The sequence below is a fragment of the Furipterus horrens genome, unplaced genomic scaffold (assembly GCF_987537825.1).
Source record: "Furipterus horrens unplaced genomic scaffold, mFurHor1.1.pri manual_scaffold_2, whole genome shotgun sequence".
Taxonomy (NCBI): Eukaryota; Metazoa; Chordata; class Mammalia; order Chiroptera; family Furipteridae; genus Furipterus; species Furipterus horrens.
Genome location: NW_028327172.1, coordinates 122,283,304 through 122,311,269, shown reverse-complemented (window position 1 = coordinate 122,311,269; position 27,966 = coordinate 122,283,304). Strand labels below are relative to the sequence as shown.

Sequence of the window (27,966 nt, the reverse complement as noted above, 5' to 3'; positions counted from 1 at the left end):
ATATAACAATATTTCAACCATGTAAAGTGAACAGCAGTCAACAGCGGTATTAAGAACCATCATCACTGTCATTAACAAATGAGGAGAGACTTTAAGGTTCAAATACTCTTCTGGTTTTTCTGGGCACCCCAAGAACTCATCATCACTAGTGTCAGAGTTTAGGGGCGGCCTTTAATACAGGCATTGAGGGAGTTAAGAGGTATCACTAGTTGTAACAGTCACTGAGAGTATCACTATCCTAGTCACAGGTTCTGGCAGACTACCCCCAGTGCCTATTATGGCTAGTGATACCCCTTAATCCCCTCAGTGCCTGTGTTACTACTAGTATAGTGACCCCACCGTAACTCCCTTTATATACTACAAACTTCAGCATTTATGGCTGCTCCCCCAGTTAATGCTGGCCTCCTCACACAGAAATCTGGTGTGCACTGGAAACAGTATGGAGGTAGACGAGATAGCTGTAGCATCTACGGAGCCAGTGGCTAGCTCAGAACATGTTACTTCAGCTCCTCCCATCTGCCTCTCGTGATTGGCAGAGCTTAAGACACAGTGATTGGTGATGGGAGGTGGTTCTACTGACACAGATCGCACCCAGTGTCAAAGACAATTGGCAATTGGCACTGTGCCTCATACTCATTATTAGCCTCAGCTGATTCAGCAGGTCAGTGGTTGTAGCTGGGAGTGTTAGGGGGCTCTCTGCACTCTCCCAGGTCCTGGGTGATGGGCAGAGGCAGATGGCAACTGACCAGACACCCTGAGATTCAGCAGTGAAGTGGGACATTTAAGCATCCTCAGGGATTTCGTGTGGGCCCCCCTCTTCCTCTTCTAACAGCTGTCGCCACCCACTGAAAAGTCAGGTAATATGCATTGCAGTCTGTGATGCAATATTTGCTCCATAGGATGCACAGACATTTCCCCCCACTTTTGGAGGGAAAAAGTGCGTCTTGTGGAGCGAAAAATAACGGTATTTTATATGACCTGGAGGTATTACTAGGTCAGTCTTTCATAAACCAATGTTATTTTTGTAGGTAGTTTGATAACCTGGTTTGAAAGAGAAAACTCCTTACCATTTTTAAAACTTGGATATGAAGAATTAATTTCTGGAGAATGTTCTAGTTTTAAATCTTTTAATGTTACTTGTGCCAGAGTTCAAATTTTGCCAATATTTCTCTCCAGTTTTAGTTAAATGATCAAAATTATTTGTTGGAAACAGAGGCATGGAATTAAATTAAGCTCCTATAACCAGTAGATTTCAAGAAAAAAAGTAAAGTGTTTAGAAGACTTGTTTTAAGTCATCTCATATTTGATGTCTGTTAATCTGTTTAATTGTTACCTGAAAGCCAGATTTAAGATACTGAAATATGAAGAAATTAAATCTTAACTCCCTTGTGAAAGATTTTCCAGAGAATGTTGAAAAAAAGAAAAAAAAAAGATTTATCTTCATCACTCTTAGTAAACCAAGCACGAGGAAATGGTTTGCCTTTTAAGTCCAGGTGCTATTTGGAAAGTATTTGCCTTTTGTGTTAGTGTTATTCAGAGCATGTACTTTTGCTTAATCAATAAAAGTACCAGCAAGTGTAATTCATAGACAGATATTCAGATATTGGCACATCCAGGAAAGTTTCTGTATTGTCCTTAAATTTGCATGTGAAGACGGGGTCAGTTGTGAAGGTATGTTTCTTTAATAAAATGTAGTTTGTCATATGTTTCTAGGGTTATCGTTTTTAAAATTTACCAGAGAGAGCTCAGCATTGCAGGGGTTCTACATGGAGACTTTGATGGGAAGCAGGCTATATCTGCAGCCGTTCACTAGGGTGATGGGAAACATGATCTGACTTAACTCAGATGAATAAGTTGTATTTACCCCTATTAAAAGATTGCCTACTCATTGAATTAGATATTCCAAAGAATTTTCGACACATTGTAGAATGCTGGCCAGAGTTGGATAATAAGCCACATTTCATAGTTATCATACATATTTAAATAGTAGCATTCTTATTTTAGGATATAACCTGATGGTGGAAGTTGAGGCACTTATTAATTTTCTGTCTTCAAGGGCCCTAGTTTCAAAGTACATTTGAAATTATTGCAGTGTAGTCAAGTAACTTAGAGATTTATGTAACTGATAAATTTTTCTTCCTATTGTGTTTGTTTTGTTTAAAGACAGAAAATAATACCAGAAGATGCAGTTATCTTTTTTATATTTTTTAAGATTTTATTTAGTTAATTTTGGAGGGAGGGGGAGAGAGGGAGCAAGAGAGGATGAGAAACATCAATGTGAGAGAGAAACATTGATCAGTTGCCTCTCTCGTACGCGCCCTGACCAGGGTCCAAACCCACAAACCAGGCATGTGCCCTGACTGAGAATTGAACTGGCAACTTTTTGCAGAACAACACCCAACCAACTGAGCCACACTGGTCAGGGCTTGTAGTTATCTTTTGCTTCCTCCCTCTCCTGTACCCTATATACTATTCGTTGTCAAGGATCTTTAATTCAGCCTTGCTGATATTTCTTGCCTCTCTGCTGTCCTCTACAATCTTTAGTTCAGGCCTTCATTAACAAACAGCCTATTTATTGCACAGCAACTTTTTCCTAACTGGTCTTCCTGCCTTAGTCTTTCTGTATTCCAGTCGCTCCTACTTTCTACTATATATTAATATTTTCAAAATCAATCCATTCCCTGCTTAAAAGCATTTGGTTGCTTTTTATTGTGTGAGTGCATGAGTGAGTGAAGAGAATGCATTATATAGGTATAAGATAGCACTTCAGTCTAACTCTATTTCCAAATATTGTCTAAATTGTATAAATATAGTTTATTGTTACCAATATACAGTTGAGAAGACTGAATGCCAGAGAATTGAAATACACCACGAAGGCTGTGCTTTTTTTGCCCAACAGTGTATTTTCATTCCTTAGTGCAGTGTATATATAGCACTTCTTCAAGTAATTCACTTACCTCTGTATCCCTCTATACCATACCGCTGAACCAAAGCAAAATTTTTATTTTGCTTCTCCAATTCCCTTATTATATTCTATCTCTTTAGCCTGGCTGGTTTGGCTCAGTGGATTGAGCGTCGGCCTGCGAGCTAAGTGTCGCTGGTTCGATCTTCCAGTCAGGGCACATCAGTGAAGGAAAACTCTGACTCCAAAAAACCTCCGCTGCCTTGCGGCATACCTCTTCAGGGGAAAGGCTAAGGGAGTAAACCCCGACAGAAAATCCGGAGCCGGAGTCCCTAAGGCGGTTTGACGTTGTAGTCAACACCGGCAACTCCTGCGGCGCACCTGAAGCCAAGCCGTATTGACTCCGTCTTTCCCTTGGACCCTTCAGCTGCGAAGAGAGGGGGGGGTCTGCTGCATGGGCAACAGCAGACCCTCCATATCACCCTGCCCAGGCTCTGTAGCTTCAGCTTCACTGGAGAGGACACTCCAGCGTCATCGCAAGATGTCGATTCAACACGGGAGGAGACAGATACCGTGTCACTCCCGAGTCGGACTGCACAACCATTCTTGGCGGTGCAGATAGACTCTTAAGAAGCTACACCATCGTCTCTCGAGACGGACGGCTGCCGACGACGATTCTATCTCTTTAGTTGTAAGATAACTTCCCCCTTCTAGCCTATAATTGTTTGCCTGCAATTATAGAATTAAGGAAGATACGGTTTACCTTCCCTAATTAACTATAATTTTTAACATATATACCATAATTTTTCATTTTCTTATACTAAAGAAGTTGGTGTAAGTTTGTGTATAGTTAATGTGTTGTAAATTAACTATTGAATGAACTAACTGTGTTTTTGGTTTAGTCATGCAGTTTGAATTGTTTCCCTATTATCTTTCTTTTAAATCATGTGCCATAATTATATTTCCCAGACAAATGAGTTGGTAAAAGTATTATGCAAATGTTATTTTGGTCATTTGTTAGTTGTTTTCTTGGACGTTTGTTTTTTGTTTTTGTTTTGTTTTCTTTTTAAAGAATGATTAGAGGAAACAAATTGTTGGTTTCCATTCTCATGGCTTTGGGGAAGAATGCACTTCAAAGCTCATTCAGGTTATTGGCAGAATTCAGTTCCTTGCAATTGTAGGACTGAGGTCCCTGTATTTTTTATTACTATCATTCAGGCATTGCTCTCAGCTCCTAGAGGTCATCTGCATCTTTAAAACTAGCAGTGGAGAATCCCCCTCATATCACATCTCCCTGGTGCCAGGAATCTCTTATCTCCTCTGCTTCTAACCTCTAGATCTATATTTGAAGAACTCATATGATAAAGTCAGACTCATCCAGGCAAACCTCCTTTCACCATTTTTTTTAATGTATTTATTTTTAGAGAGCGGGGAGGAAAGGGAGAAAGAGAGGGAGAGAAATATCGATCATGGTTGGCTCTTGCAGGGCCCCCAACCTGGAATCTGGCCCACAACCCAGGCCTGTGCCCTGACCTGGGATCCAGTCAGGGACCTTATGGTTTGCAGGACGTCGCCCACCCCACTGAGCGACACCAGTCAGGGCAATCCCCCTTTCTTAAAGCCAACTGTGCCATATAATAAAATGTGATCATGGGAGTAAAATTCATCATATTTATAGCCTTGGGGATTATGCAAGGTGCATGTTAAGGAGCAAGTATCTTGGGACCCACCTTAACATTCTTCCTACCAAAGTTTGGTTAGTGAACATTTGGGAACACTTTGAATTTTGTTCTGTGGTATTATTTATTTTATAAAGACAAAAGAGTGATGAAATAGTAATGAAATTAAACAGTACAATTTCCTGTTGAGAAATGCTTGAAAAGCAGAAACTACTGAGTTGATCAATCATAAGGTGTCAACACATAAAAGAACAATAATTAAGTAAGCACTTAGAGTCAGGCTGCAAGTGGCTCAGTGTTTTATTTTGTCTTTGTCTTCATTATTAGCTATACATTTTTTGTTCTTCTTTTTAGTAATTGTAGTAGGGGTTACAATATACATCCTTAATATACCATAGTCTTTTGTGAATTGATATTATGTCAATTAACATAATATAGAAATCTCATAACAATATAGTTCTACTTTCCCTTTTCGTATCTTTTGGGTGTTCATACATTTTAAAATTTGTATTTACATTTACATATATCATACATTGTTACTATTTTTGCTTTAACCAATTTCTTGAGAAATGAGGAAAAAATTATTTTTTATTTAACCATGTATTTACTGTTTCCTGAGCTCTTTATTACTTCATTTTGATCCAGGCTTCCATCTGGTATTGTTTTCCTTCAGCCTGAAAAACTTCCTTTAAAATTTATTTAAGTTCAAGTCTGATGCTGACAAATTCTCATCGATTTTCACCTTCTTGAAAATGTCTTTATGTCATCTTAACTTAATTTTTTTCTTGGTTAGTATTTTATTATTAAAAAAATTTCAAACAAAGCTAAGTTGAAAGAATTATACAGTATACCACTATTCTACAATTAGCATTTTGCCAACTTTAGCTTTGTCATATAATCTACTCATCTTACTATTTGGTCATTAACTCATGCTGTTATTTTGGTGCATTTCAAAGTAAGTCTCGGATATATCATCCCTAAATCGTTCAGTCTATATGTCATTAACTAGAATTAGCATGTGTTTACGTTTTCTTTGTATGTAAAATTTACATTCAGTGAAGTGCAAATACTTGTGTATCACTTGATGAATTTTGACAAATGTACACACTCTTAAAACCCAAATACATATCAGAATTAGATCACTGTCATCATCCTAGAAATTTCCCTCATGACCCTTCCCAGTAAATCTTTGCCCTTGATTCTCTTTCCATATTCCGGAAGTAACCACTTTTCTTAGTCTTTCACCTTAAATTAGAATTATATGGTATATATGCTTTTGTGTAGGGCTTCTTTCACTCATCCTAATGTTTCTAGAAGTCATCTATGAGGCTTCATTTAGTATATATAGCTCATTCATTTTTATTGCTGAAGTGTATTCTATTTAATGAATGTGCCAGTTTGTTTAGCTATTTTCTGTTTATGATGTTCTGGGATATTTCCGGGTTTTGACTCTTATAATTAAAGGTTTTGGAAAATATTTTGTATTCCTGGGTAAATATGTAGCAGTTGAATTGATAGCTTTTAGGGTAGGTGTATGATTAATATCAGAAACTACCAGGCCTATTTCCGAAGTATTGTACCTTAACGTTACTACTAACAATGCATGAGAGTTCTAGTGCCTCCATTTTCTCTCCAGCACCTGGTCTTTTCATTCTTTTACTTTTAGCCACTATAGTGAGTATATAGTGATACCTCATTATAAGTGTAATTTTCATTTCCATGGTGACTAAAGATGTTAAGCTCTTTTCATGTAGTTATTGGGCATTCACATCATGACATACATATCTGTTCAGTTTTTGTTTCTATTTTTAAGGGATTTATTTGTCTTTTTATTATTGATTTATAGGCATTTTTTGTATATTTTCTATATTCTCCATACATATACTTTGCTAGATATATTTTGTGAATATATTCTGCCAGTCTGGCTTGTCTATTCATTTTTTAAGGTGTATCTTAATGAGCAGAAATTATTTATGATGAATGGCAATGTATCAATATTTTTCTTATATGGTTATTGCTTTTTGTATCCCTTCTGAGAAACCTTTGCTTAGTATTCTTCTTCCTTAAGTGTATTAGATTAAATCTCCTATTGGAAGATCATGGGGTCTGATGAGATAGAAAATGGTCATATAACATAGTCTTTGAATAATATTAATTTCTAGAGCAGATTCACCAGCTTGTTGTCCCCAAGACTTAGATGTTAAATTGTTTTAGGTCAACAAGTCACAGAAATCACCAATTTGAGGGCATATGCTTCAGAAAAGGTGACCTGACAATTTCTGTTGGAAAACCAATACAGCCAAGGCTGTCGAGGATGATAAATAATTCTTTAATGTTTTAATCAAAGACGGATATTTTTGACTGAACTGAGGGTGATCCTGTCTGCATGGATGTGGGCTGCAGTCATAACTGCTATCAAGGTCAGAACTTTTCGGAGAGAGCAAGATTGTATCTGATCAATTGCTTGAATGGGTGCTTGATTAGAGTCCCAGTGGACACCAAAATAAAACATGGAAGAAATTATCTTTGAAAACAGAATTGAGAGTAGAAATTGTCAAATGTTCTTTTCTGTCATAGGATAAGCCAAATGTGTCCCCCATTAAATTTTAAAACTTGAGCACATCTGCTCAATGAACTTATCAAAATAGCAAAACTATCCCCCACATACCTAAATGAATTAACTTGTCGAAAGGTCTTCTTTACAATTATTCACTTGGATGTCACTGTGCTTTCCAAAATGATTTTAGTTTTGGCATAATTAAAGCTTAGACATTCTTTCAAACAATAACTGGCCAATATTTCTTAAAGCTATTTCTGAATGGAAGGTCATGTCATCTCTGCATGTCAGGAGGGATATATCTAGTTTAACTGAAAGCATTCAAGCTAAGAAAAGAGGACTATCTGGATTTTTTGTCTCTTTCTGTCAAATAATCATTTTCCCTGACATAGAGGGCCATTTTTTGATTATTCTTAATTGTATAATATTTCCTTAAAAGCTTATTGAAAAATATTAAAAAGCCTTGAGATAATATTTACATTGTATAATTTTGCACATAAGTGATTATTGTCTATGGTGTCAAAAGCAGACAAAAATTATTTCAAAAGATTTATTAACAGAAGCTAATCAAAACCATGGTCAGTGGTATGGTAGTTTTACCTGTAACTTTTCCTTTTCTCTTGTTAAATGTTAGCCTTGAAAATCTATGTCTGTAATTAACTGGCAAAATTTTAGGAGCTCTTTTATCTAAATGAGGTCTCTCTACATTTTAAAAAATTTAAGTTTACTGGGATGGCATTGGTTAATTAAATTATGTAGGTTTCGAGTGTACAGTTCTATGACGCATCACCTGTATATTGCATTATGTGTGCTCACCACCCGAAGTCAACTCTCCTTCCATCACCATATATTGACCCCCTTTTCCCTTTACTACCCCCACCCTCCTTTCCCTCTGATAACCACCTTACTGGTGTCTGTGTCTATTGAGTTTTTGTTGGTTCGTTGTTCTTGTTTGTTGGCTTATACTAAGGGAGTTAAGCTAAAGAAATTAGAAACAAATTTCAAGAATAATTTTGGGACATTTTGTTAGTGGGCACTTTGAAATTTAAAACATTTAACCACATAATTCATCAACAGAGGGGTATAAAAAAGGAAGGGACACAATATTTATTAAACATATATTATGTTCTACTTACTTTGCTATATGCTTTGTGTAGGTAACTTTAAGGTCACTGGTCCTCGTTAGTGGGTGCTCTCAGGTTTACAGAATGTCAAGTGTCTTCTAATGTCAGTAGCCATGAGCACAGTGTAGCATAAACAGTAAATGGTACCTTTCATAGGCCTCTTCTCAACTGAGGCCTTCCTGTGAGCCATAGGACTCCAGAACCTGGCATAGGTGCTGTTCAAAAAGCACCACGTTTTTTGAGAGAATGAGCTGCTTTAAATTTCCAAGTACAATGAATTCTGTCATTAATTATCAGACTATCTTCTGCCTTTGTGGAGATTTCTTTGTTTTCTGGTATCTTGATCAAACTAGGAACCAGAAGACCCAATCCTTTCACTTTGCAGGCAAGGAAACAAGCACAACCGGTTTCACTGTGACCAAAATCTATTGATATGCTTCTGGCAGAGTGGGTTCTCTTGTAAGGTGGAGTGGGGAAAAGAAAACGGCATGTAGTACATAAGGATATACATGGGGTTTATGAGTTATTATTCCATCCTGGCCTTCTTGGCCACCTATTATTTATACAAATGCAAAATTTAAATTAGAAATGATTTCTTTATTCTAAATTATACAGGAACTCAAATGGGAAGGACTGAACAAAAATAATGATGATGGTAAGAACATAATTGCCAAAATTTTGCATAATAACTTTGTGCTACACATTATCCTAAGCATTCTATTATCTTTTTTTTTTTCTTATAAGAACTCTATGATATAGTGTACTACAATTATTTCTGTTTGATGTGTGAAGAAAGTTAGGCTCCTATGAGGAATTTAACTCTTACTTCATATCCTCTGTTTTCCAGAAAGGAGCAAGCCATTTGTATTGATTGCTACACAGGTCCTGAGATTTTCAATCACATCAGTTTAAGAACAATTACTGTGGCTGGGGAAAGTGATTGACAAGCCTGAGTCACATTTCCACTCCTGAAGGCAGAGCATATGAACTGGGTATATGTGAGAGAGATGGAATCTGAAACAAGTGTTGTTAACTTATCATTGGAAGAAGGGGACATAGATGTCAGGAAGGGAAAGGGGAAATATCTACTGCATTTTAAACATCTGGGAACTGAGGCTTTGAGCAGTTAGTTCCTTTATCTCTGCCTGTCACAGTGTTACAGCTAGAGCTCAAATTCTCTTTTGACTTCAGGGTTCCTTCTGTTAAATACTAAGAGGTAGTACAGTGTAGCGGTTAAGGACATGGTCCCTAAGACCAAGCTGCTGGGTTTAAATCTCAACTCCACTATTTACTCACTTGAGTGAATTACTTTACCGCTCTGCTTCAATTTCTTACCTTCTGAGATAGTGGAAAGAATTAATGAACTAATAAATGTGAATTATTTATAACAGCACTTGAAATAGCACAAGTGTTTTCTATTAGTAGCAGTAGTGGTAATAGTGCTATTATTGTAACTATTATAATGTACTAAAGGATTATTTTATATTGTCAGTAAACATTGTCTGTGGAACACTACAGCCTTTTTATGATGAGAAATTATGACTTAAATTATGACTAATCTGTTTTATACTTCTATATTAAGTACATATATGTTTCAGACACTGAACTAGGTACTAGTGAGTCTGGAGATGAAAATATATAAAGTCTTAACTTTTAGAGAGATTGCTGACTGGTGAGTACACAGAGTTATAGCAAGCAATATACATGAGGTGTATACAAGTTATCTTCGTTGACAGAGTGCCTCATAACCAGGAGAATCCCCTCTCCCTCTTGGTCTCCTTGCTTTGCCTTTTTCCTGCCATTGTTGCCCACCTAGTGAATGGGATGGTAGTGGGGGAGAAAATGTTCATTGTGAGAGAATGTCAGGCCAGTTTGGGGACTTGGCAGACTGAGCTTGCACTGACTTGTGGAGTGTTTGGCAATATTACTGTGCCAAGATCACCTCGTCTAATTTTCTGGATATGTCAAACTTACTACCCTATTGCAAGATAAAATGTAAGGTACTTGTGTTTATGCCTTTGCATGTAAATGTTTGCCTTTCCTAAACTGCTTTTCTTGTTATCCAAAAATACAGTTCTGTTAGTTATATATGTTAAGTGAAGAGGCTCTCCACACACAAAATGCATCTATGTAGCAGTAAAGTAACAGCGTTGGTGCATTTTCTGTCTCCTGATGGCAGTGGTGTCTTTGCCACCTTTCTGGAGGTTAGTATTTTGTTTTTTCTGTTGATGTGCAAGTAAGAGCTTGCTCTTTTGACTTCATAAAAATCTCCCCAGATGTAAAAGGGAATATCGTGTCTTGTTCTCCAGGCTCAGATGGAACATTTGTTACTTGGGAAAAGAAAACATTGATCGGGTGCAGGATCCTCCAATCCTGCTTAGCAAATGGTGATTTTTATTCTCACAGAGAAATTAGGAAATGGAAGCGATGGAGGGCATCCTGTCCTACCCAGGGTTGGTTCCTGTTTTGTGTCCTGAATTGCTGGGATAGGCTTCGGCCACCTGTGACCCGGAGCTGGAATAAATGGATTGGAAAATAATTAGCTTACCTGTTTTATTAATCTTTCTTAAATAGATGCATAGTTCACATTTATTTAAATGTTTAATGTTAGAAGTTTTTTGGGTCCTTTATTTAGAAGTTTGGTGATTTTTTTGTTTGTTTGTTTTTGGTTTTTCAATTACAGTTGTCCCATCCCCCCCATTGCCCCCCCCACCCAGCCCACCCCTTCCCTGACAGTCATATCCCTCCCCGTTGTCCATGTCCATGAGTCATTTATACACGTTCCTTGACTAAACCCTTAACGTACTTATCCCCCTTCTCTCCCTCCCCCCTCCCTGGTGATGTTTTCATGACCAGAAATATGCTGTAGGAACTTAACTTGTTTATACAAATTAGTCTATGGGGAAAATTGGTTTCATTATGTTGTTTTTCTTAAAGTCAGTTTCAAAGAACATGTTGATATTAAGTGAGGTCTTATTGCATTATATAGTTTATTAAAAGACCTTGGTTTGTTTTTTTTAAGGGTGACTTGGACTTTTTTTTTTTTTTTTTTTTTTTTTTTGATTGCTTAGTTTTGCTTTTAAGATGATCAGGACTCTGTACACAGCCAATTGCTCATTGATCTCTAGCTCCTGTTTGTGTTGTAGTTTTCACTTTATAAATTTGCAAACTGAGGCAGGATGAAGTTGGAACATTTTCTTAAGCATAGCAGATCAGTGACAGAGTCTCCTGGCTTTATGTCTGAACTTCAACCACTAGACTATGCTTTCCATATGTGTTTTGATCTTATCAAATTAATTTTCTGCTGAGAAAAGGAAGTTATCTAGTATTCAAGATGGAAAGTTAATTACTCAATTTATTGTATCCCATTGAGAAGTAGTCATATTCCAGACTTTCAGCTTTCAACTTTAGTTATTATTGGAATGAGAATTAAATTATAAAATATACCTACTTTCACAATATAAGGATATAGACTGGTCTTTAAAAACCTTTTACAAAATAATTTTTGGGTAAGCAGTTAATCAATGTATCTTCCATTTTAAAACATTTGTGTCTGAGGCAAATGAATCCTTAAATTGAGCATCGATGGTTGTCCTATCAGGCTAAAACATATGTGCTCAGTAGTGAGATGAATTATTTCCTTTTTTCAATTACAAAAACTTTCTTGTTTCTCTTTTTATTTAGGAAAAAAATTGCTCTTTTAAATATTGTGATATTTTAAACAATACTTCATAAGTGATAAATGGCACATTAAGAGCCTCAAAGACATTAGTGCATCTCTGAAAACATCCTCTCTCCAAATTTTGTAATTATAAACCAGTGAATCATTAAAAGTTATATGCTAAGTTGAGCTCTTTTGTTTTGAAATTGTAGAGGAAAGTTTAGGTTAAAGATAACACAGTTATATAGTTGTATTATTATTTGAACATTAATAGTTAGTATTTTATTTTTTTCTCTTCATTTCTTAAATCTCACAGTAGCTAACTTATTTTGTCTGTGTTTCTTCTGCATTAACATTTCCAAGTAAGGGAAGTTTTAGACGAAAATGAAACTTTCTGTGGGAGGTTTTATAAGGTGAAAGAACATCTTGAACTCATAGAATCCAGAAGTGTTTCCTTCCTTGGTTTGCTGACAGAGTGGGTATTTTGGCTTGTGTAGTGGCCCTTAGAAATATCATGCATTATAAATATGAGGAAAGAGGATGTGTGGTTTTAGTTACTACCCATACAGAAGTGACTTCCATATTTATCTCAACAACATTGACCTCTCATTCTCTTTCTTTACCTCTAGTTCTTGCAATCTAAATAACATCCCTTTTTGGAAACATTGGAAATACAAAACAAACAAACAAAAACCTGATGGTTTGAGGCTGATAAGAATTTCTTGTTTCTTGTTTCTTAACATCTTTATTGAAGTATAATTGTTATAAAAGGTAACTGCAGATATTTAATGTATACATATGTTGAGTTTGCACACACCTATGAAACATCACCACAGTCAAGGTGATAGACATATCCATCACCTCCCAAAGTTTCCTTGTGTTCTTTTATTTGTTTATTTTTTTTGCGTGTGATAAGAACAGTTAATAAGAAACCTAACTTTTTATTGTTAATTTTATTATAGTTGTCCCAGTTTTTACCCCTTTGTCCTCCTCCTCCTATCCCACCCCCACATTTTAAAGTGCACAGTACACTATTGTTCACTATAGGCAGTGTGTTGTACAGCGCATCTCTATAACTTAATCATCTTGCGTAACTGAAACTATAGCAATTACATAACTCACATTTTTTTCTCTCTCCAGCCTCTGGTATCCACCATTCTATTCTATGCTTCTATAAGTTTGACTCTTTGAGATACTTCATGTAAGTGGAATTATGCAGGGTTTTCCTTATGTGTCTGGCTTATTTCACTTAACATGGTGTCTTCCAGCTTCATCCATGTCATCTCAAATGGCAGGATTTTCTTTTTTTTTAAGGCCAAATGATATTTAATTTTGTATATATCACATTTTCTTTATCCATTTGTCAAAGGACATTTGGCTTGTAAAAGAGTATATGTTATGTTTTCAGTCTGACAAAATTAGTTCTCCTCATTGATTTTTACCTAGCGTTTTCTTATATATATTTACAATATTCACTATTCTTATCACGCGCACACAGACAAAAGGGACACAAGTACACTTCTGTAGGTGATGGATATGTCTATTACCTTGATCGTGGTGATGTTTCATGAGAGTATGCATGTGTCCAAACTTATCAAATTGTATGCATTATGTATAATTTTTTGTATATCAATTATATCTCAGTAAAACCTCCTGAAAGACACTGAAGTAGAATTGAACCAATGGAAATACATCTACTTTTCTTGTAAGAATAATTCAAATTCATAAAGATGTTGTCTTCCTAGATAATATTCAGATTTAATGTGAACTCAATTCAAATACCAAGTACTAACAAGTTTTGGTATTTTTGAGCTAGAAAAATTGCAGGAAACTGCCTGAACAACTTAGTCTAATTCACAGTTGTAGCCAGATATTAATGAGATTATATTTTTACCTATTATACAGTGGTTTGTTCTTTGTTAAATATGAAAAAGAGACTAGAAGGAGAGGTATATTTTCGGTAAATGAGTATTTTTAATTGTGTGACTCACATTCTTTTAACCTAACTCTCTCCTAGGGTCCATTTTCAGTTAAACTGTAACATACTATTACTAGACATCTAATGTGTTTTTACCTTGCCTTTGCTTTGTAATTGCATTAGCTACTTCAAAATAAATTTTAAATGATTTCATGATATAAGTTCTTTGCAGGATTAAAGAATAAAGCTTTAAATACAAATAAGTATGCAAAATTTCACAAATACTGATTCTTTCTAATTATATAAAATAACATTTTTTCTTCTTTATACCTTACCTTATATTTTTAAATGAAATTAAGTATTAAAATTACAAAAAGATAGAAAGCAAATCTGATTTGCTATCTGATTGGAACTGAAGAGTACTGAGTCCATTAACTATAATGTATATGTAGTCTCCAGTTACAACTAACAAAAAGTATGCCATGAGCTTCAGCATGTTTGAATTTTTAAAAACTATTTCAATGTTTATGCTCATCACCTTGCAAATAGCATGAATGTGCTTTTTGACCTGCAAATATTTTCCAATCATATCTTATAATCAATTAGCAAAAGCAAGTAGAGAAAATAGAACATGCAGTCTTCTGTGTCCAGCTGTTTTAGAACTGGTTTAATGGGGGCGGGAGGTTGCTTTACAAGTCTGTTTTTAATTTTGATGAGAAAGATGTCTGTTTTGAAGTAATGTGCAGCTGAGGTCCTCTAGTGTCACAACTAAATATAACACCAGCTTTTAAGATTTTGAGAGAGAGGAGAGCGGAGAAAAGAACGAGGACAAGAGTGATTACTACTTTAAATTTGACTCATAGCACAGAACCAAATGAACTCAAAAAACTATGTTTTATTTGTTAATCTTAAGGAAAGTTCTCTGTGTTTTTAAGATGGGAATGGTTTGCATTCCTTCATATTCACATATTTATCAATGTAATTATTGTCTTAAGTTTTAATTTTTTCCTTTACATAGTTGATTTATTTTTTGATGATTTTAATGAAAACTGTTAAAATTCCACATCGTTCTTGTTTCACACATTCCCTGTCTGCTTAGGACTGGCTGTCTGGCACTTTAATATTGGCCATACTGTTAATAAAGAGGAATAGTTTACAGGTTGGTGGAATAGTTTACAGGTTGGTTTAAATAAGCATTTTTATGAATAGTAACTCTTTGATTTTTTTACAAACTTCATGGAAATATCAACTTATTGCTTTATTTTAAAATATGGTTGATAACCAGAAAATATCAGATAATTGAGGGAAAAAATTAGTCTGAGAGAAAGAGCCAACGAGAAAAAAAATTACCCAGAAGAAATGAAGGTAACACACTTTTTTTGCTTCCTGAATCAAAAGAATTCTAATAACTGTCCTTAGAGAGACTCAAAAGAATAACATACTCATAACCAAACGACATGAACCAATGAAAAGGGACAACTAGAGGAATTAAGTAATAGAGTACATAGGTCTAAAGGCCATGCTCATGGGAAATAAAAGAGAAGGTTGACATAGAAAATATCCAATTTTTATATGCAAACTGTGGTTCCAACTAAAGGATACAGTGAAATGAGAAAATAATGAAAGACGTAAGAAATCTCCTTTTCCTTATTAATATTTCTGTGTTAATAGAACATGAGTCTTAAAAGGGCACACCTAATGCACAAATGCCCATACTATAGACATACTTAGTGAGGCCTCTCTTCTCTTCTCTGCTTTTTATCTAGCATTTAATCACTACATGTGATAGTATGTATTCATTTCCTTGTTTAGCCTTAAAGAAAGAAGTGCAGGGTTTTTCATCTCATTTATCAAAAGTAAGGTAAAAATAAATAATAAAAATAATAAATTAGGGAAGGAAAACAGGAAAGTTGTGGAAGTATATTATTTCATTGTGCACAGTGAAGAGTTAATTATATTCAATAAAAGTCTAATCACCAGAAAAATTGAAACAGAGACACCTAAGGGTGGTTACCACTGGAGAGTCAGAGTAGGATGAGAGGAGAGAGGAATTTTAGTTTTTCTTCTCTGGTTCTTTCTTATGGTTTTTTAGAGGAGGGAGTCATATTGCAACATTTTTAAAAAAGTGTTATCCATCCTACTTTTTAAAAACATCAGTTTATTGAGCGGTAAATACATACCTTAAAATTTACCCTTTTAATATACAATTCAAACCTGCAGGTCAGCTGCACAAACTCAGTCATGTACCCACCATCAAAATTAAGAAAAGAACAGTATATCACACACAATTTCCTCCTTAGTCACCCCATCCCCTTACCCAATTAGTGATTTATTATTTCACCTTTTCCCTTTTAATTTGTCTTTTATGTAGTGTGGGTTTCTTGTAATCTGAATATAAATATATTAATTCTTATCTCTTCTGATAATCCTTATCTTCTATAATTGGTGAGTTTACATAACTTACATTTAATATAATGATTGATCATCTGAATTAAAATCTATTAGTTGTTTTCCAGTTCCTTTTATTTTTGTTCTTTTTTTTCCTTTAATTATGCCTACTTTTCAATTGATTATTTTTTAGTAATTCCATTTATCTCTTGTTACTTGACTTGTTATTTATACTTTTAAAAATTATTTTAATGGTTCCCTGCAAATACTCATTTTTTAAAGTCAATTAAAAATGAAAAAAAAAAAATGGGTAGAAAGGAAGACTGTACCAAAATGTTAATATTGTTGGGTGGAGCATTGGATTTGAATGAGTCTCTCCTACTTTTCTGTATATCATTTCTAACTCCCTACATGAATGATGTTTGAGTTTTTTTTTTGTTTGTTTGTTTGTTTGTTTTTTAATGGAGAGGGAGAGAGAGAAAGGAAGAAACTGGGCATCCCTGTGGAAGATGGCTTAGATAACAGTCAAAGAAAAATATTTGATAAATCATAAAGTACTATAGGCAGCTTTGTGGATTGACATAGAAAGTTGATCATGTCTACCATAAAATATATTGCAGCTATTTTTCCGGGACTTGACTATTTTTTGTCTTGAGCAAAATAGATGATTTTCATTGAATTAGTTCTGCCATATATCTGAAAGTTTCCTGATAACTTGGAAAAGCCAAAATTAAATTCACTTCCTGGAAAGAACAAATGTGCTATTAGAGTAGCCTTTAGGAAGCTTTAGGATCTTTGTCAGATGAATACTGTTGTGATCATAAAATTCAAAATATGTACAAGTAGATATTTTAGAAAATGTATAGACTTTATTTTCTCTAAATAGAGGAGGAACAATAAAAATACAACTTTGAATTTTGTCACAAAACCTGATTTTATTCATTAAAATAGGTTCTATATCTGCTGTTTAATTGATCTGTGACTTTTTGTTTCCTTTGTAGCTCTTCAAAGGTTTTGTGCATTGCATTCGAGGTACTCCAGGGCTTACAGTATATGAACAAACATGGTATAGTACATCGGGCACTGTCTCCTCATAATATACTTCTGGACAGAAAGGTAATTGCCAAAAAAATACATTAAATGTTTGCTTGTTATTTGAGATTGAAAACTACTGAAATCGGGCCCACTTGGGTATCAGAGGGTAGGATAAGAATATAATTTCAGAATATTCGTAATGAAAATATATATCAGGTTGGTGCAAAAGTAATGTCTGACTTTTTAAATAATTTGTTTGTTTATTTTATTTTATTTAGAGAGGGGAAAGGAGAAAGAGAGGGAGAGAAACATCTCTGTGTGGTTGCCTCTCACTCGCACCCCCAACTGGGGACCTGACGTGCAACCCACTCATGTGCCCTGACTAGGAATCGAACCAGCGACGCTTGGCTCACAGGCCGATGCTTAGTCCACTAAGCCACAGCAACCAGGGCTCTGACTTTTTTAGAAGAAAGTTTTAGATAGTATTTATTAAATTTGTGCCTCTTCTTAAAATCTTTTGATGTCACAGTGACTAATTTATACCTTATTTTTTCAGATTATTGAAGTATTGTTCATAATCATCTGCAATATTTGCACCCATGTTCGTCCCAGCTAAAGACCACATTAGAAATGTTTTACTCTATGGGTTTCATAAAGGTGCCAATGCAAGTACAGCAGCAAAGTCTATTCACAGCGCTTATGGGGATGATGCAGTGACTGAAAAAAGTTGCAAGAGGTGGTTTTCCCATTTCTGAAGTGGGAACTTCAGTTTGAAAAACGAGCCTAAAGAGGGTCGTCCAAAAAAACTTGATTCCAAAGTGCTGGAAGCTGTTGTCACAGAAAACCCCACCACTACCTCTAGGGAACTTGCAGAACAATTGTAGCCCATACAACCGTGCTACACCAACTGAAAAGGAATGGAAAGGTTTCAGTAGTTGGAAAATGGGTCGCACATGCACTCTCTGCAGAGAATCTGCAACAGTGTGTTGCTTGTTGTGAATAATTGCTTTTCCAACACCTTCAGGCACCATTTTTAGGTCGGCTTGTTACAGGTGCTGAGAAGTGGATCCTTTACCATAATATTAAACGCTGCTGATCGTGCATCAGTCAAGGAGGAAGAAGAGTTCAACAACCAAGAGAACTTCCAAAGAAGATCATGTTGAGTGTGTGGTGGGATATGGAAGGAATTGTCCATTATGAACTGTTAGAGAACAATCAAACAATTACTGCTAATCTTTACTGTGAACAACTTTGTCCTTTGAAAGCAGCTTTGAACAAAAAGTGACTCTCCTTAGTCAACAGAAAGGGTGTCTTCTTCCATCACGATAATGCTCATCCTCACAAGTGTTCGACTCACCAAAAATTTCTTGAAAGAGCTTGGTTGGGAAATATTGCTTCCTCCTTCGTATTCTCCTAACCTTGCTCCTTCTGATTATCACTTGTTTCAGGGACTACAGAACCATTTTGATGGTCTTAGGTTGACATCAAGAGAAGAGGTTGAAAATGAGTTGGATTCACATTTTGCTTCAAAACCTAAAGAATTTTACAAGTGTCGCATTTATAAACTGGTCGACAGATGGAATGAGGTTCTAGAAAGCAAAGGAGGTTATGTTGATGAATAAATATTTTCATAATCATGGGCTTTTTCATTTTTAAAATAGACCTCGAAATAGGACATTATTTTTGCACCAACCTTATACTTGTAGTGTTAGAAAAAACAAGTATAATGAAATTATATAAATCCATGTGCTTTCTAAGCAAGGATTCAAGGTAGATGAGAAGACTTTTGTTTTTTTTTTAACTTTGTCAAAAAGCCTGGAAAATATATACAACAAAAATTTTTATGTTTATGTGTGTACATGCATACACATATATGTACCTTACATACACAAATGTACATGTGCACACATGGATTATATTTGTAAGAAATATAAAGCAGACTTCAAACACTGGCAAATAGTTTTTAATAAAATTATGGTAAACTAATATATACATTTTAATTTATCTGACTATATGATGGTTTCTTTACTTATAAAATGTATAATGATAATTTCCCCTGCCAGTAATATTAAAATATTTCAGAGTGCTTTTTTTTTTCCTTTATTTTTGTAGGGACATGTTAAGTTGTCTAAATTTGGACTTTATCACATGACAGCTCATGGTGATGATGTTGATTTTCCAATAGGGTAAGAATATGTTTTCTCTGTGCTCTGTCCTAAACTTTGTAATCTTTGATAAGTGTTTGTTTTGTTATTGGTGACATTACTTTTTGACATATAACTAACTTTTCTTTATCAACATACCTTACTTTTTCAAATACTTTTAAAAGGGTAGAAAATGAATTTTCCCAGTATCCAAAAGTTCCCTGATGTTGATCTTTCATTGAATTGACTTTGCTTGTCTTATATTGCTCACTAATTAACTTTATTTTATTCAGAATTAAATGAATGTGAAGCAAGAATCCTGACCAGATTCTTAAATACTAAGTGATAGTGTGTGTCCTCCAAACACTGAGAATAATTACTCTCATATTATTTTTCTTCGTTTCTGAATTTAATTCCTATTTTTTTAAGGTATAATTGTGTGTTAAGACTCAAGTGAGTCATTGTAAATTTCAGAGGTAGTGGGAGAGACTGTGTTTAAGTTTGAGGGGTTTATTTGATGACTTCTGATATAGAAATCCAAATTTATGTTGTCCTACAAGAAAGGAATGCAAATTTTTTTCATCCTGTACTCAGATGTGTGCTTTTGACATAGATCTTTGTGTTATATTTATTGTGTGGTTGCTTTTTAAACATTTATATATATCACTCTTATTATTTGAGTGTTTAATTTTGATATTAATTTAGATACTTAGAAGTTATAAATTAGTACAAAGAATTTCTGTATATCCTTTACTCAGATTCTCCAAATATTAATATTTGACTACATTTGCTTTATCTCTCTTTTCTCTTTTTCCTACATATATATGTGTGTATAAATATATTTTTTAGTCATTTAAGGCTAATTAGTACCTAAAATGGCCTCTATCCCTAAATATTTTAGCTTGTATTTCCTAAAATAAGGAATTCTTTTTTACATAACCACAAACCAATTATTGAAACCAGGAAATTAATATTGATATACCATTATATAACTAGGAACCTTTATCATATTTTTCAGTTGTTGGGTGGTTGCTTTTAATAGCATCCATCTGTTGTTTTGTTCTTTGAACTCTCTAAAATCAGTTTTATCATCCCATTACTAAGAATTGTGGATTGGAGTCATAGAGTGTGTTTCTGCTTAAAGAATTAATTATGTTTTTAAAAAGGTTTCATTTATAAATCACCATTTTTATCTTTAAAAATTAAATTGTAGGTTTTATCTAAATTAGGTATGTTAGGACATTAAGGGAAAAAAAGGAAAAAGCCTCATGGAAATGGACAGCAGTGTGGTGATCATGTTGGGGAGAGAGTGTAAGGGGACTAAATGGTAATGGAAAAAATAGAATAAAAAATAAGTAAGATAAACTGGTTAGCCATTCTTTCCTTTATTTATTAAGAAAATATTTATTGAGCACCTTCTCTTATGCCCGCTGAAGATACAAAATCAATAAAGTAGGTTCTGATCCTCAAGAGGCTCAAAGTTTATTGGGTTTTTTTTGTGTTTTGATAGCCTACTTATTAAGGTACATAAATTCGTAAGTTTACAGTTTTGTATTCGAAACTGTGCTCAGAGGCAACAAATAGTTGTTATTATAAGCACTAAAACAATCGTTTGTAAAAATAGTCTACACTATTTGCTTAAAGCAACTTCTGAATGTAATAAAAATAAGTTCACAATATAGCTCTGGTACAGTATCTTCATCACATGTGATAATTACCTTTGGAAGTAGCTTTCAGAAACTATAGTAAATGTGATTCCTGCTGCTTCTTTATTTTGTCTAAATTAATTTGTGTGAGAGAGAACTCCAAAAACATAACATAAACAAGAATCACTTGAATTTTTCACCTTTTGCCTAAAGGTGCTTTAGTTTATAATGATGAATAGAAAAAAAGAGGTATTTTTTCTTAAAGCATATCAAGCATTTTTGAACTGCATTTGAATTTAAAATGCTTGGGTAGAATTGGTCTTAAGTTCCCATTTGGTCTGGCTTACTTTGAAGTTTTAGACCCAGAGGGTCTGAAGAGAAAGTATCAAAGAGCAAAATGTGAAACATTGGCCAGGAAAAATAAATAGATCAAAAAGCTAAGGCATGAAAGAAAATATTTATACCAGAAGAATCTTGCAGCTGATTCAAAAGACAAATATTGAGGAATAACAAAGTAAAATGTTAACATCTGTTTCAAAATATTATAAAGAGTTAGAAATTGGACATTCATTTTAGCAGGCCAGTAGCTAATACCGTGTTAAAACTTCAAACAGGCAATGAAAGCCACTTACATTACCTCACCAGTCATACAGCAAGGTTCTGATAATTTTCTTTGAGTGTTAAAATGCTATGTTAAAGAAGAGATACTTGTTAAAAAGAGATGTTTACATTAAAAAATACTATCTTAGAGCTTATTGTGGTTATTAATTTAATCAGTCCTTGATTGGAGCAAGAGCCACCTCTGTGCTTCTGGAGCTCAGCAGAGTTTTAGGTACAATAATTTACTTGACTTTTTAGTACCCATGCTATTATTTTTGGGGTTAGTTGTGCTGGAAATCAGGATTAAAAATGACCAGTTTGCCTTCTGGACGTTATGGTAATGATGATAAAAGTGCAATGTTGCATTTGTGTCATGTGTTCTAGTTTTATTAATGCATTTACATATATGTATTCACAAATATTTATAACAGTTTTATTAGGTAGGCATCACTGTTTCTATTTTATTAAGAAACCCAAATTATATATAGAATACATGCTAGCACTGAAATTTAGAACACAGGTATTTCTATGTCAAGTCTCATGCTATTTACTAGACTTCAGCTGTCTCCAGAGATACCTCACACTCATTTAGAAGAGCAGTATACTATCTTAGGGTAAAATTACATAATACAAATTTGTGTATGAGAGAAGTACAAGGAAAAGTTAAAAGAAAATATTAATATCACACTTGTGATTATATTAAAATTAAAGAAATTAAAAAACCTAATTTGCCCATTTAAACTTGTCATACTCCCTGACTTAATTGACTTGTATTTTACAAGTAAATAAGAAGTATTGATAATCTGTGAAGAGGTGGCTATCAGAAAACACAGGAAGAAAAATGGAAGGAATAATTGAGTGACTCGTCGGCAGCCGTCCGTCTCGAGAGACGATGGTGTAGCTTCTTCAGAGTCTATCTGCACCGCCAAGAATGGCTGTGCAGTCCGACTCGGGAGTGACATGGTATCTGTCTCCTCCCGTGTTGAATCAACATCTTGCGATGACGCTGAAGCTACAGAGCCTGGGCAGGGTAATATGGAGGGTCTGCTGTTGCCCATGCAGCAGACCCCCCCTCTCTTCGCAGCTGAAGGGTCCAAGGGAAAGACGGAGTCGATACAGCTTGGGTTCAGGTGCGCCGCAGGAGTTGCCGGTGTTGACTACAACGTCAAACCGCCTTAGGGACTCCGGCTCCGGATTTTCTGTCGGGGTTTACTCCCTTAGCCTTTCCCCTGAAGAGGTATGCCGCAAGGCAGCGGAGGTTTTTTGGAGTCAGAGTTTTCCTTCTCTGATGTACCCTGACTGGAAGATCGAACCAGCGACACTTAGCTCGCAGGCCGACGCTCAATCCACTGAGCTAAACCAGCCAGGGCAAAATTGAGTGACTACATTATGTTTATTACATAATGTTACATATACATAAGTATTTTTGATTAACATCATTACTTCAGTGTGGCCTAATAATCTAATATCATTGAATAAAAAAATCTAGATAGAAAAAAATCCAGATGGTTGTGCTTATGACTAAATTTGACAATAAATGAAGAAAGGGTGTGCACATATGCAACACCCAGAGCAGAATTTCACTCAGTTTTCATTTATATTCTGAAGCTTTTATCTTTCCTTTTGTGTCCAGTCAGCAGGATTCAAGTTTAATAATAAGTCTGATTCTTAGGTATGACCTGATTTTTAAATTGCTGTCTATAAGGTAGTCCTAACTGGCATTTGATAAGGGATTAAGCGAAAATATATATGTGTATATATAACGTAGAGATAGGCAACAGCGTGATGATACCGAGAGGGAAAGGGGGGTAGGTGTACATGAAGGTGGGCAAAAGGGAGACAAAAGGGGTGGAAAGGGACTTTGCTTGAGGCACTGGGTCACGATGCAGTGTGCAGAGGATGTTTTGTTCAGTTGTTCACTTGAAACCTGGTTTTGTGAACCAACATTACCTCTATAAATTCCATAAAAAAAAATATTGTTTTTTACTAACAAAAATATATTAGGCATATCTTATACTTAAGTTTCATTGATAGCTGCAGAGGATTTATATAATCGAATGATATACCAGTACCCTCAAGTTTATTTCGAGAGGAGGTAAATTTTTGTATATTAAATAGTATAAACATAAAAACTTAAAAATATGTAATATTACATATGTATAGCCTATTACTACCCTATTACTACCCTGGCTGGTTTAGCTCAGTGGATTGAGCGTCGGCCTGCGAGCTAAGTGTCGCTGGTTCGATCTTCCAGTCAGGGCACATCAGAGAAGGAAAACTCTGACTCCAAAAAAACCTCCGCTGCCTTGCGGCATACCTCTTCAGGGGAAAGGCTAAGGGAGTAAACCCCGACAGAAAATCCGGAGCCGGAGTCCCTAAGGCGGTTTGACGTTGTAGTCAACACCGGCAACTCCTGCGGCGCACCTGAAGCCAAGCTGTATTGACTCCGTCTTTCCCTTGGACCCTTCAGCTGCGAAGAGAGGGGGGGTCTGCTGCATGGGCAACAGCAGACCCTCCATATCACCCTGCCCAGGCTCTGTAGCTTCATCGCAAGATGTCGATTCAACATGGGAGGAGACAGATACCGGGTCACTCCCGAGTCGGACTGCACAGCCATTCTCGGCGGTGCAGATAGACTCTTAAGAAGCTACACCATCGTCTCTCGAGACGGACGGCTGCCGATGATAGCCTATTACATAAAATATAGAACAGGTAAAATAAGTAGCTGTCAGTCATTAGAGAACCATAAGAAGGATGCTAATAAAATGCTTTGGGGCTCACTGGGAGGAGAAATAATTTCCATTTCAGCAGGTCAGCCTCAGGTTGTTGGAATTATTCATGAAATGAATTTATCAGAAAAATAAAGAGTTTTAGTCTGATAGGATGATTTTTTTAATGTAAGATAATTTTTTTACCAATTTCCTTATATTTTACCAATGGATTTTTCTACTAAGCATTTTCCTGCCCTTGATAAATGCAAATACTTATCTTCAGTGAATATACTGAAATTATACAATATCAAATTCTCATGAAGCCTATGACCAAAATATAGTAACTAGGATGAAATGGTTGATTGGAGAGAAAATACAAATTACTAAAATTCCCAAAGAGTATTTTAAAATCTGAAAACACCAATTATAGAAGTGTAGAAAATGTTGCCTTTCCCAAGAGAGATACCAAGACCGGACTCAGACAAATTCTATCAATCCTGTGATGAATAGTTAAATTCACTTTTGTTTAAATTATAATGTTATACATTTCAGGATTTTTTAAAGGAAAACCTTCTCTTTTTTAATGTTGGGAATATATTTTATTTAACCCATATATCCCCAAATTATATTTTTAACATGTAATCAATATAAAAAATATTGAGATATTTTATGTTCACAATGACATATAGATTTCACCTACCAAGTAGTCAAGATTAAAAAGCCTGTCACTATCAAGCGTTGAAGAAGAATTAAAGAATAAGAAATGTAATGCACTGCTAGTGGGACTATAAATTGGTTCAATGCCTTTCAAAAAACCTTTGTCATGATATCATAAAGTTAGAAGTTAAAAATAGCTTAGAAATTCAATTCTAGGTTTATATCCTTGGGGAAACTTTTGCAGATGTACACTGTATATAGTACGCTGTTTATGATGTTTATTTTTAATTGTTTTTATTCTCACCTGAAGACATTTGTTTCATTGCTTTTAGAGAGTGATGAAGGGTGTGGGAGAGGGAGAGAGAGAGAGAGAAACATTGATTCGGGTATTGCACTAGTAGCAACCTGGGTATGTGCCCTCACTGGGAATTGACCCTGCTACATTTTGGTGTACAGAATTTCACCAGCCGACTGAGCCACACCAGCCAGGGCTGAGCAACACTGTTTATATTTTAAAAATAGCAAACAAGTTTAATAACCCTTGACATTAGAATTGATAAATAAGTTATATATTCATAAAATAGGCTTAAAAATTAATAACAGTGCAACAGTATGGATGGCTTTCAAATAAATAATCTTGTTTGAAAAAACAAGTCACACAAGGATACTGTCCAGTAACATGAGGTTCAGAAATATGTTTGACTAAACAATGTATTTTTTAGGGATACACATATATGGTAAAATTTTTTTTAAAAGGAAAAAGAATTATAAACATCAATTCTAGCTGTCTATTCCTTTTTGGGGGATAGCAAGGAGACACAATTAGGGAGAAGCAGAAATGGAACTTCAGTGATAATAAGATGTTCTTTACTTAAACTGCTTGGTAAGTACATGGGTGTTCACAGAGCTTTATTCTCTGTACCTTATTCATATTTAATAGTCTGTCTTTAGTAAATATTTACTCACTACAGTACTTACTAAAGCAGTTTTCAAGAGAACTTGTTATGTTGGTGAAGGTAAGGGGAAATAGTCTCCCTCTTGTATTGCTTATAAGAATGTAAATTGATACAACCTGAAAGAGCAACTTGGCTATATATATATATATATATATATATATATATATATATATATATATATATACAGTATATAAATTTTAAATACATGTTCCTTATGACTTTATAGTGCCATGTCTAGAAGTTCGTCATCTCTACATGCATTTTTGGGAAATGAAGTATTCATAATCATTTCAGCATTGTTTATAATAGTAAAAGAACAGAACTTAACATGTTCTTCATCAGAATTTGGTGAAATAAGTTAAGTGCCTCAATGCAATAAAATTGTCGGCAGTTTTAAGGAAGAATGAGGCTAATCTATACTTACTGTTGTAGAATGATCTCTATACTTTCAGTGAATAAAAAGGGGTACAGAGTAATGTGTATAGCATGCTGCCTTGTGGGACAGTGGGGATGGGTGGCCAAGTTTATATATACATAAATATGTATGAGTGACGGAAGGACAGAAATGGAGTCTTTTTAATTTATATACTTCTATAATATTTTGGCATTTCTACTGTTCAAAATTATAAATACTGTTTTCAGTGATAAAATGTTCTTCTACTTCTTTCCCCCTTTGTATTAATAATAATTACTAATTTTTTAAATATTTCATTGTAGGTATCCATCATACTTGGCACCTGAGGTCATTGCACAAGGAATTTTCAAAACTACTGATCACGTGCTAGATGAAAAACCGTTGCCTTCTGGTCCCAAGTCAGATGTGTGGTCTCTGGGAATTATTTTATTTGAGCTTTGTGTGGTATGTATAAAGAAATTTAAAATAATAATAAGAAATTGTGTGTTTATTAGAATAATTTTTGGATAGGAAAACTAGTCATATGTTTTTGCTTTGCAAATTGACTATTATGAAGAGAAATGGCTTAATTCTCAATTTGACTTTTAGAAAAATTGTTTGACAATTAATTTGCCTATTATTTTGGTAGCTCTAGAAATGTTTACACTTTTATTAATTGTAAATATAATAGTAGGTGTAAATACCATTTTGGTAGCTCTAGAAGTTCTTACACTTATATTGGGTATAAAAATGTAAACTGTACTGTTAAAAATTAAACCTTTTTAAAAGTCTTTTCACTGAAACTTCTTACATTTTTTGATATGTTCTTGCTCTCTCAGGGGTGGGGGGCGGGGTAGGGGTGAGCAATGGGGGGGAAAATGGGACAACTGTAATAGAAAAACAATAAAACAAAAAAAGTTAGTAAAAATTCAGTAAAGTTTATAGATGTTTTTCTTCCTCAAGTAGCATTCCAGCAAGAGTTGTGTGGACCTTATTCCACAATGTCACGCAGAAATCTAGGCTCTCAGGAATGTCTCCACCATTCTCAGCATCTGGTTTCCAATGTTCTGTCTTTGTCACCTTTTTTTTTAGCCATAAGGAAATGAAAGGAGTGATTGTATGGTAACTGTATTTAAGGATATGATCTAAAAGTTGCAATTATCAACTCTGTACTTTTCACTAGTGATAATGTGCTGGTGTTGCTACATATAGGTACGAGGGAGACTAGGAAATGTTGTCTTCAGCTGAACACCTAAATATTGAGAAGAAAGTTGAGAATGGATTTGGAGGGACAACTGACAATCTGTCGATTCTTCCTTTAAGTATCTGCTTGCCTTAGGCTCCTATCTTCATTACTCCCCTTTTCTATTATAGCACTTGTCAAATTTGTCTACTTAGACGGTAAAGTCTTTTGAGGCAGAAATTTTTATTTACGTAATTATTATTTCTGTCTTCCAAGGAATTTTCAAGACACTTTGAAAATATTGTCATTAATTTTTACCATACTTAAAAATTCAATTGACATTAATTTCTTCATTTTTATATTTAAGAATTAATTCAACAGCAGAAGTTGTTGTTGGCAGCCGTCCGTCTC

At 34.8% G+C, this 27,966-nt stretch overlaps 1 protein-coding gene across 2 annotated transcripts in view; it reads left to right on the top strand.

The window, feature by feature from the left end:
* Window positions 1-27,966, top strand: part of TBCK (TBC1 domain containing kinase) — a 174,089-nt gene that overhangs the window by 16,859 nt on the left and 129,264 nt on the right. For both annotated transcript variants that reach the window (XM_090266382.1, XM_090266383.1), the window contains exons 3-5: window positions 17,231-17,345; window positions 19,377-19,450; window positions 26,696-26,837. In XM_090266382.1, coding sequence (XP_090122508.1) covers window positions 17,231-17,345; window positions 19,377-19,450; window positions 26,696-26,837 — 331 coding nt within the window. The remainder of the gene's footprint in view (window positions 1-17,230; window positions 17,346-19,376; window positions 19,451-26,695; window positions 26,838-27,966) is intronic.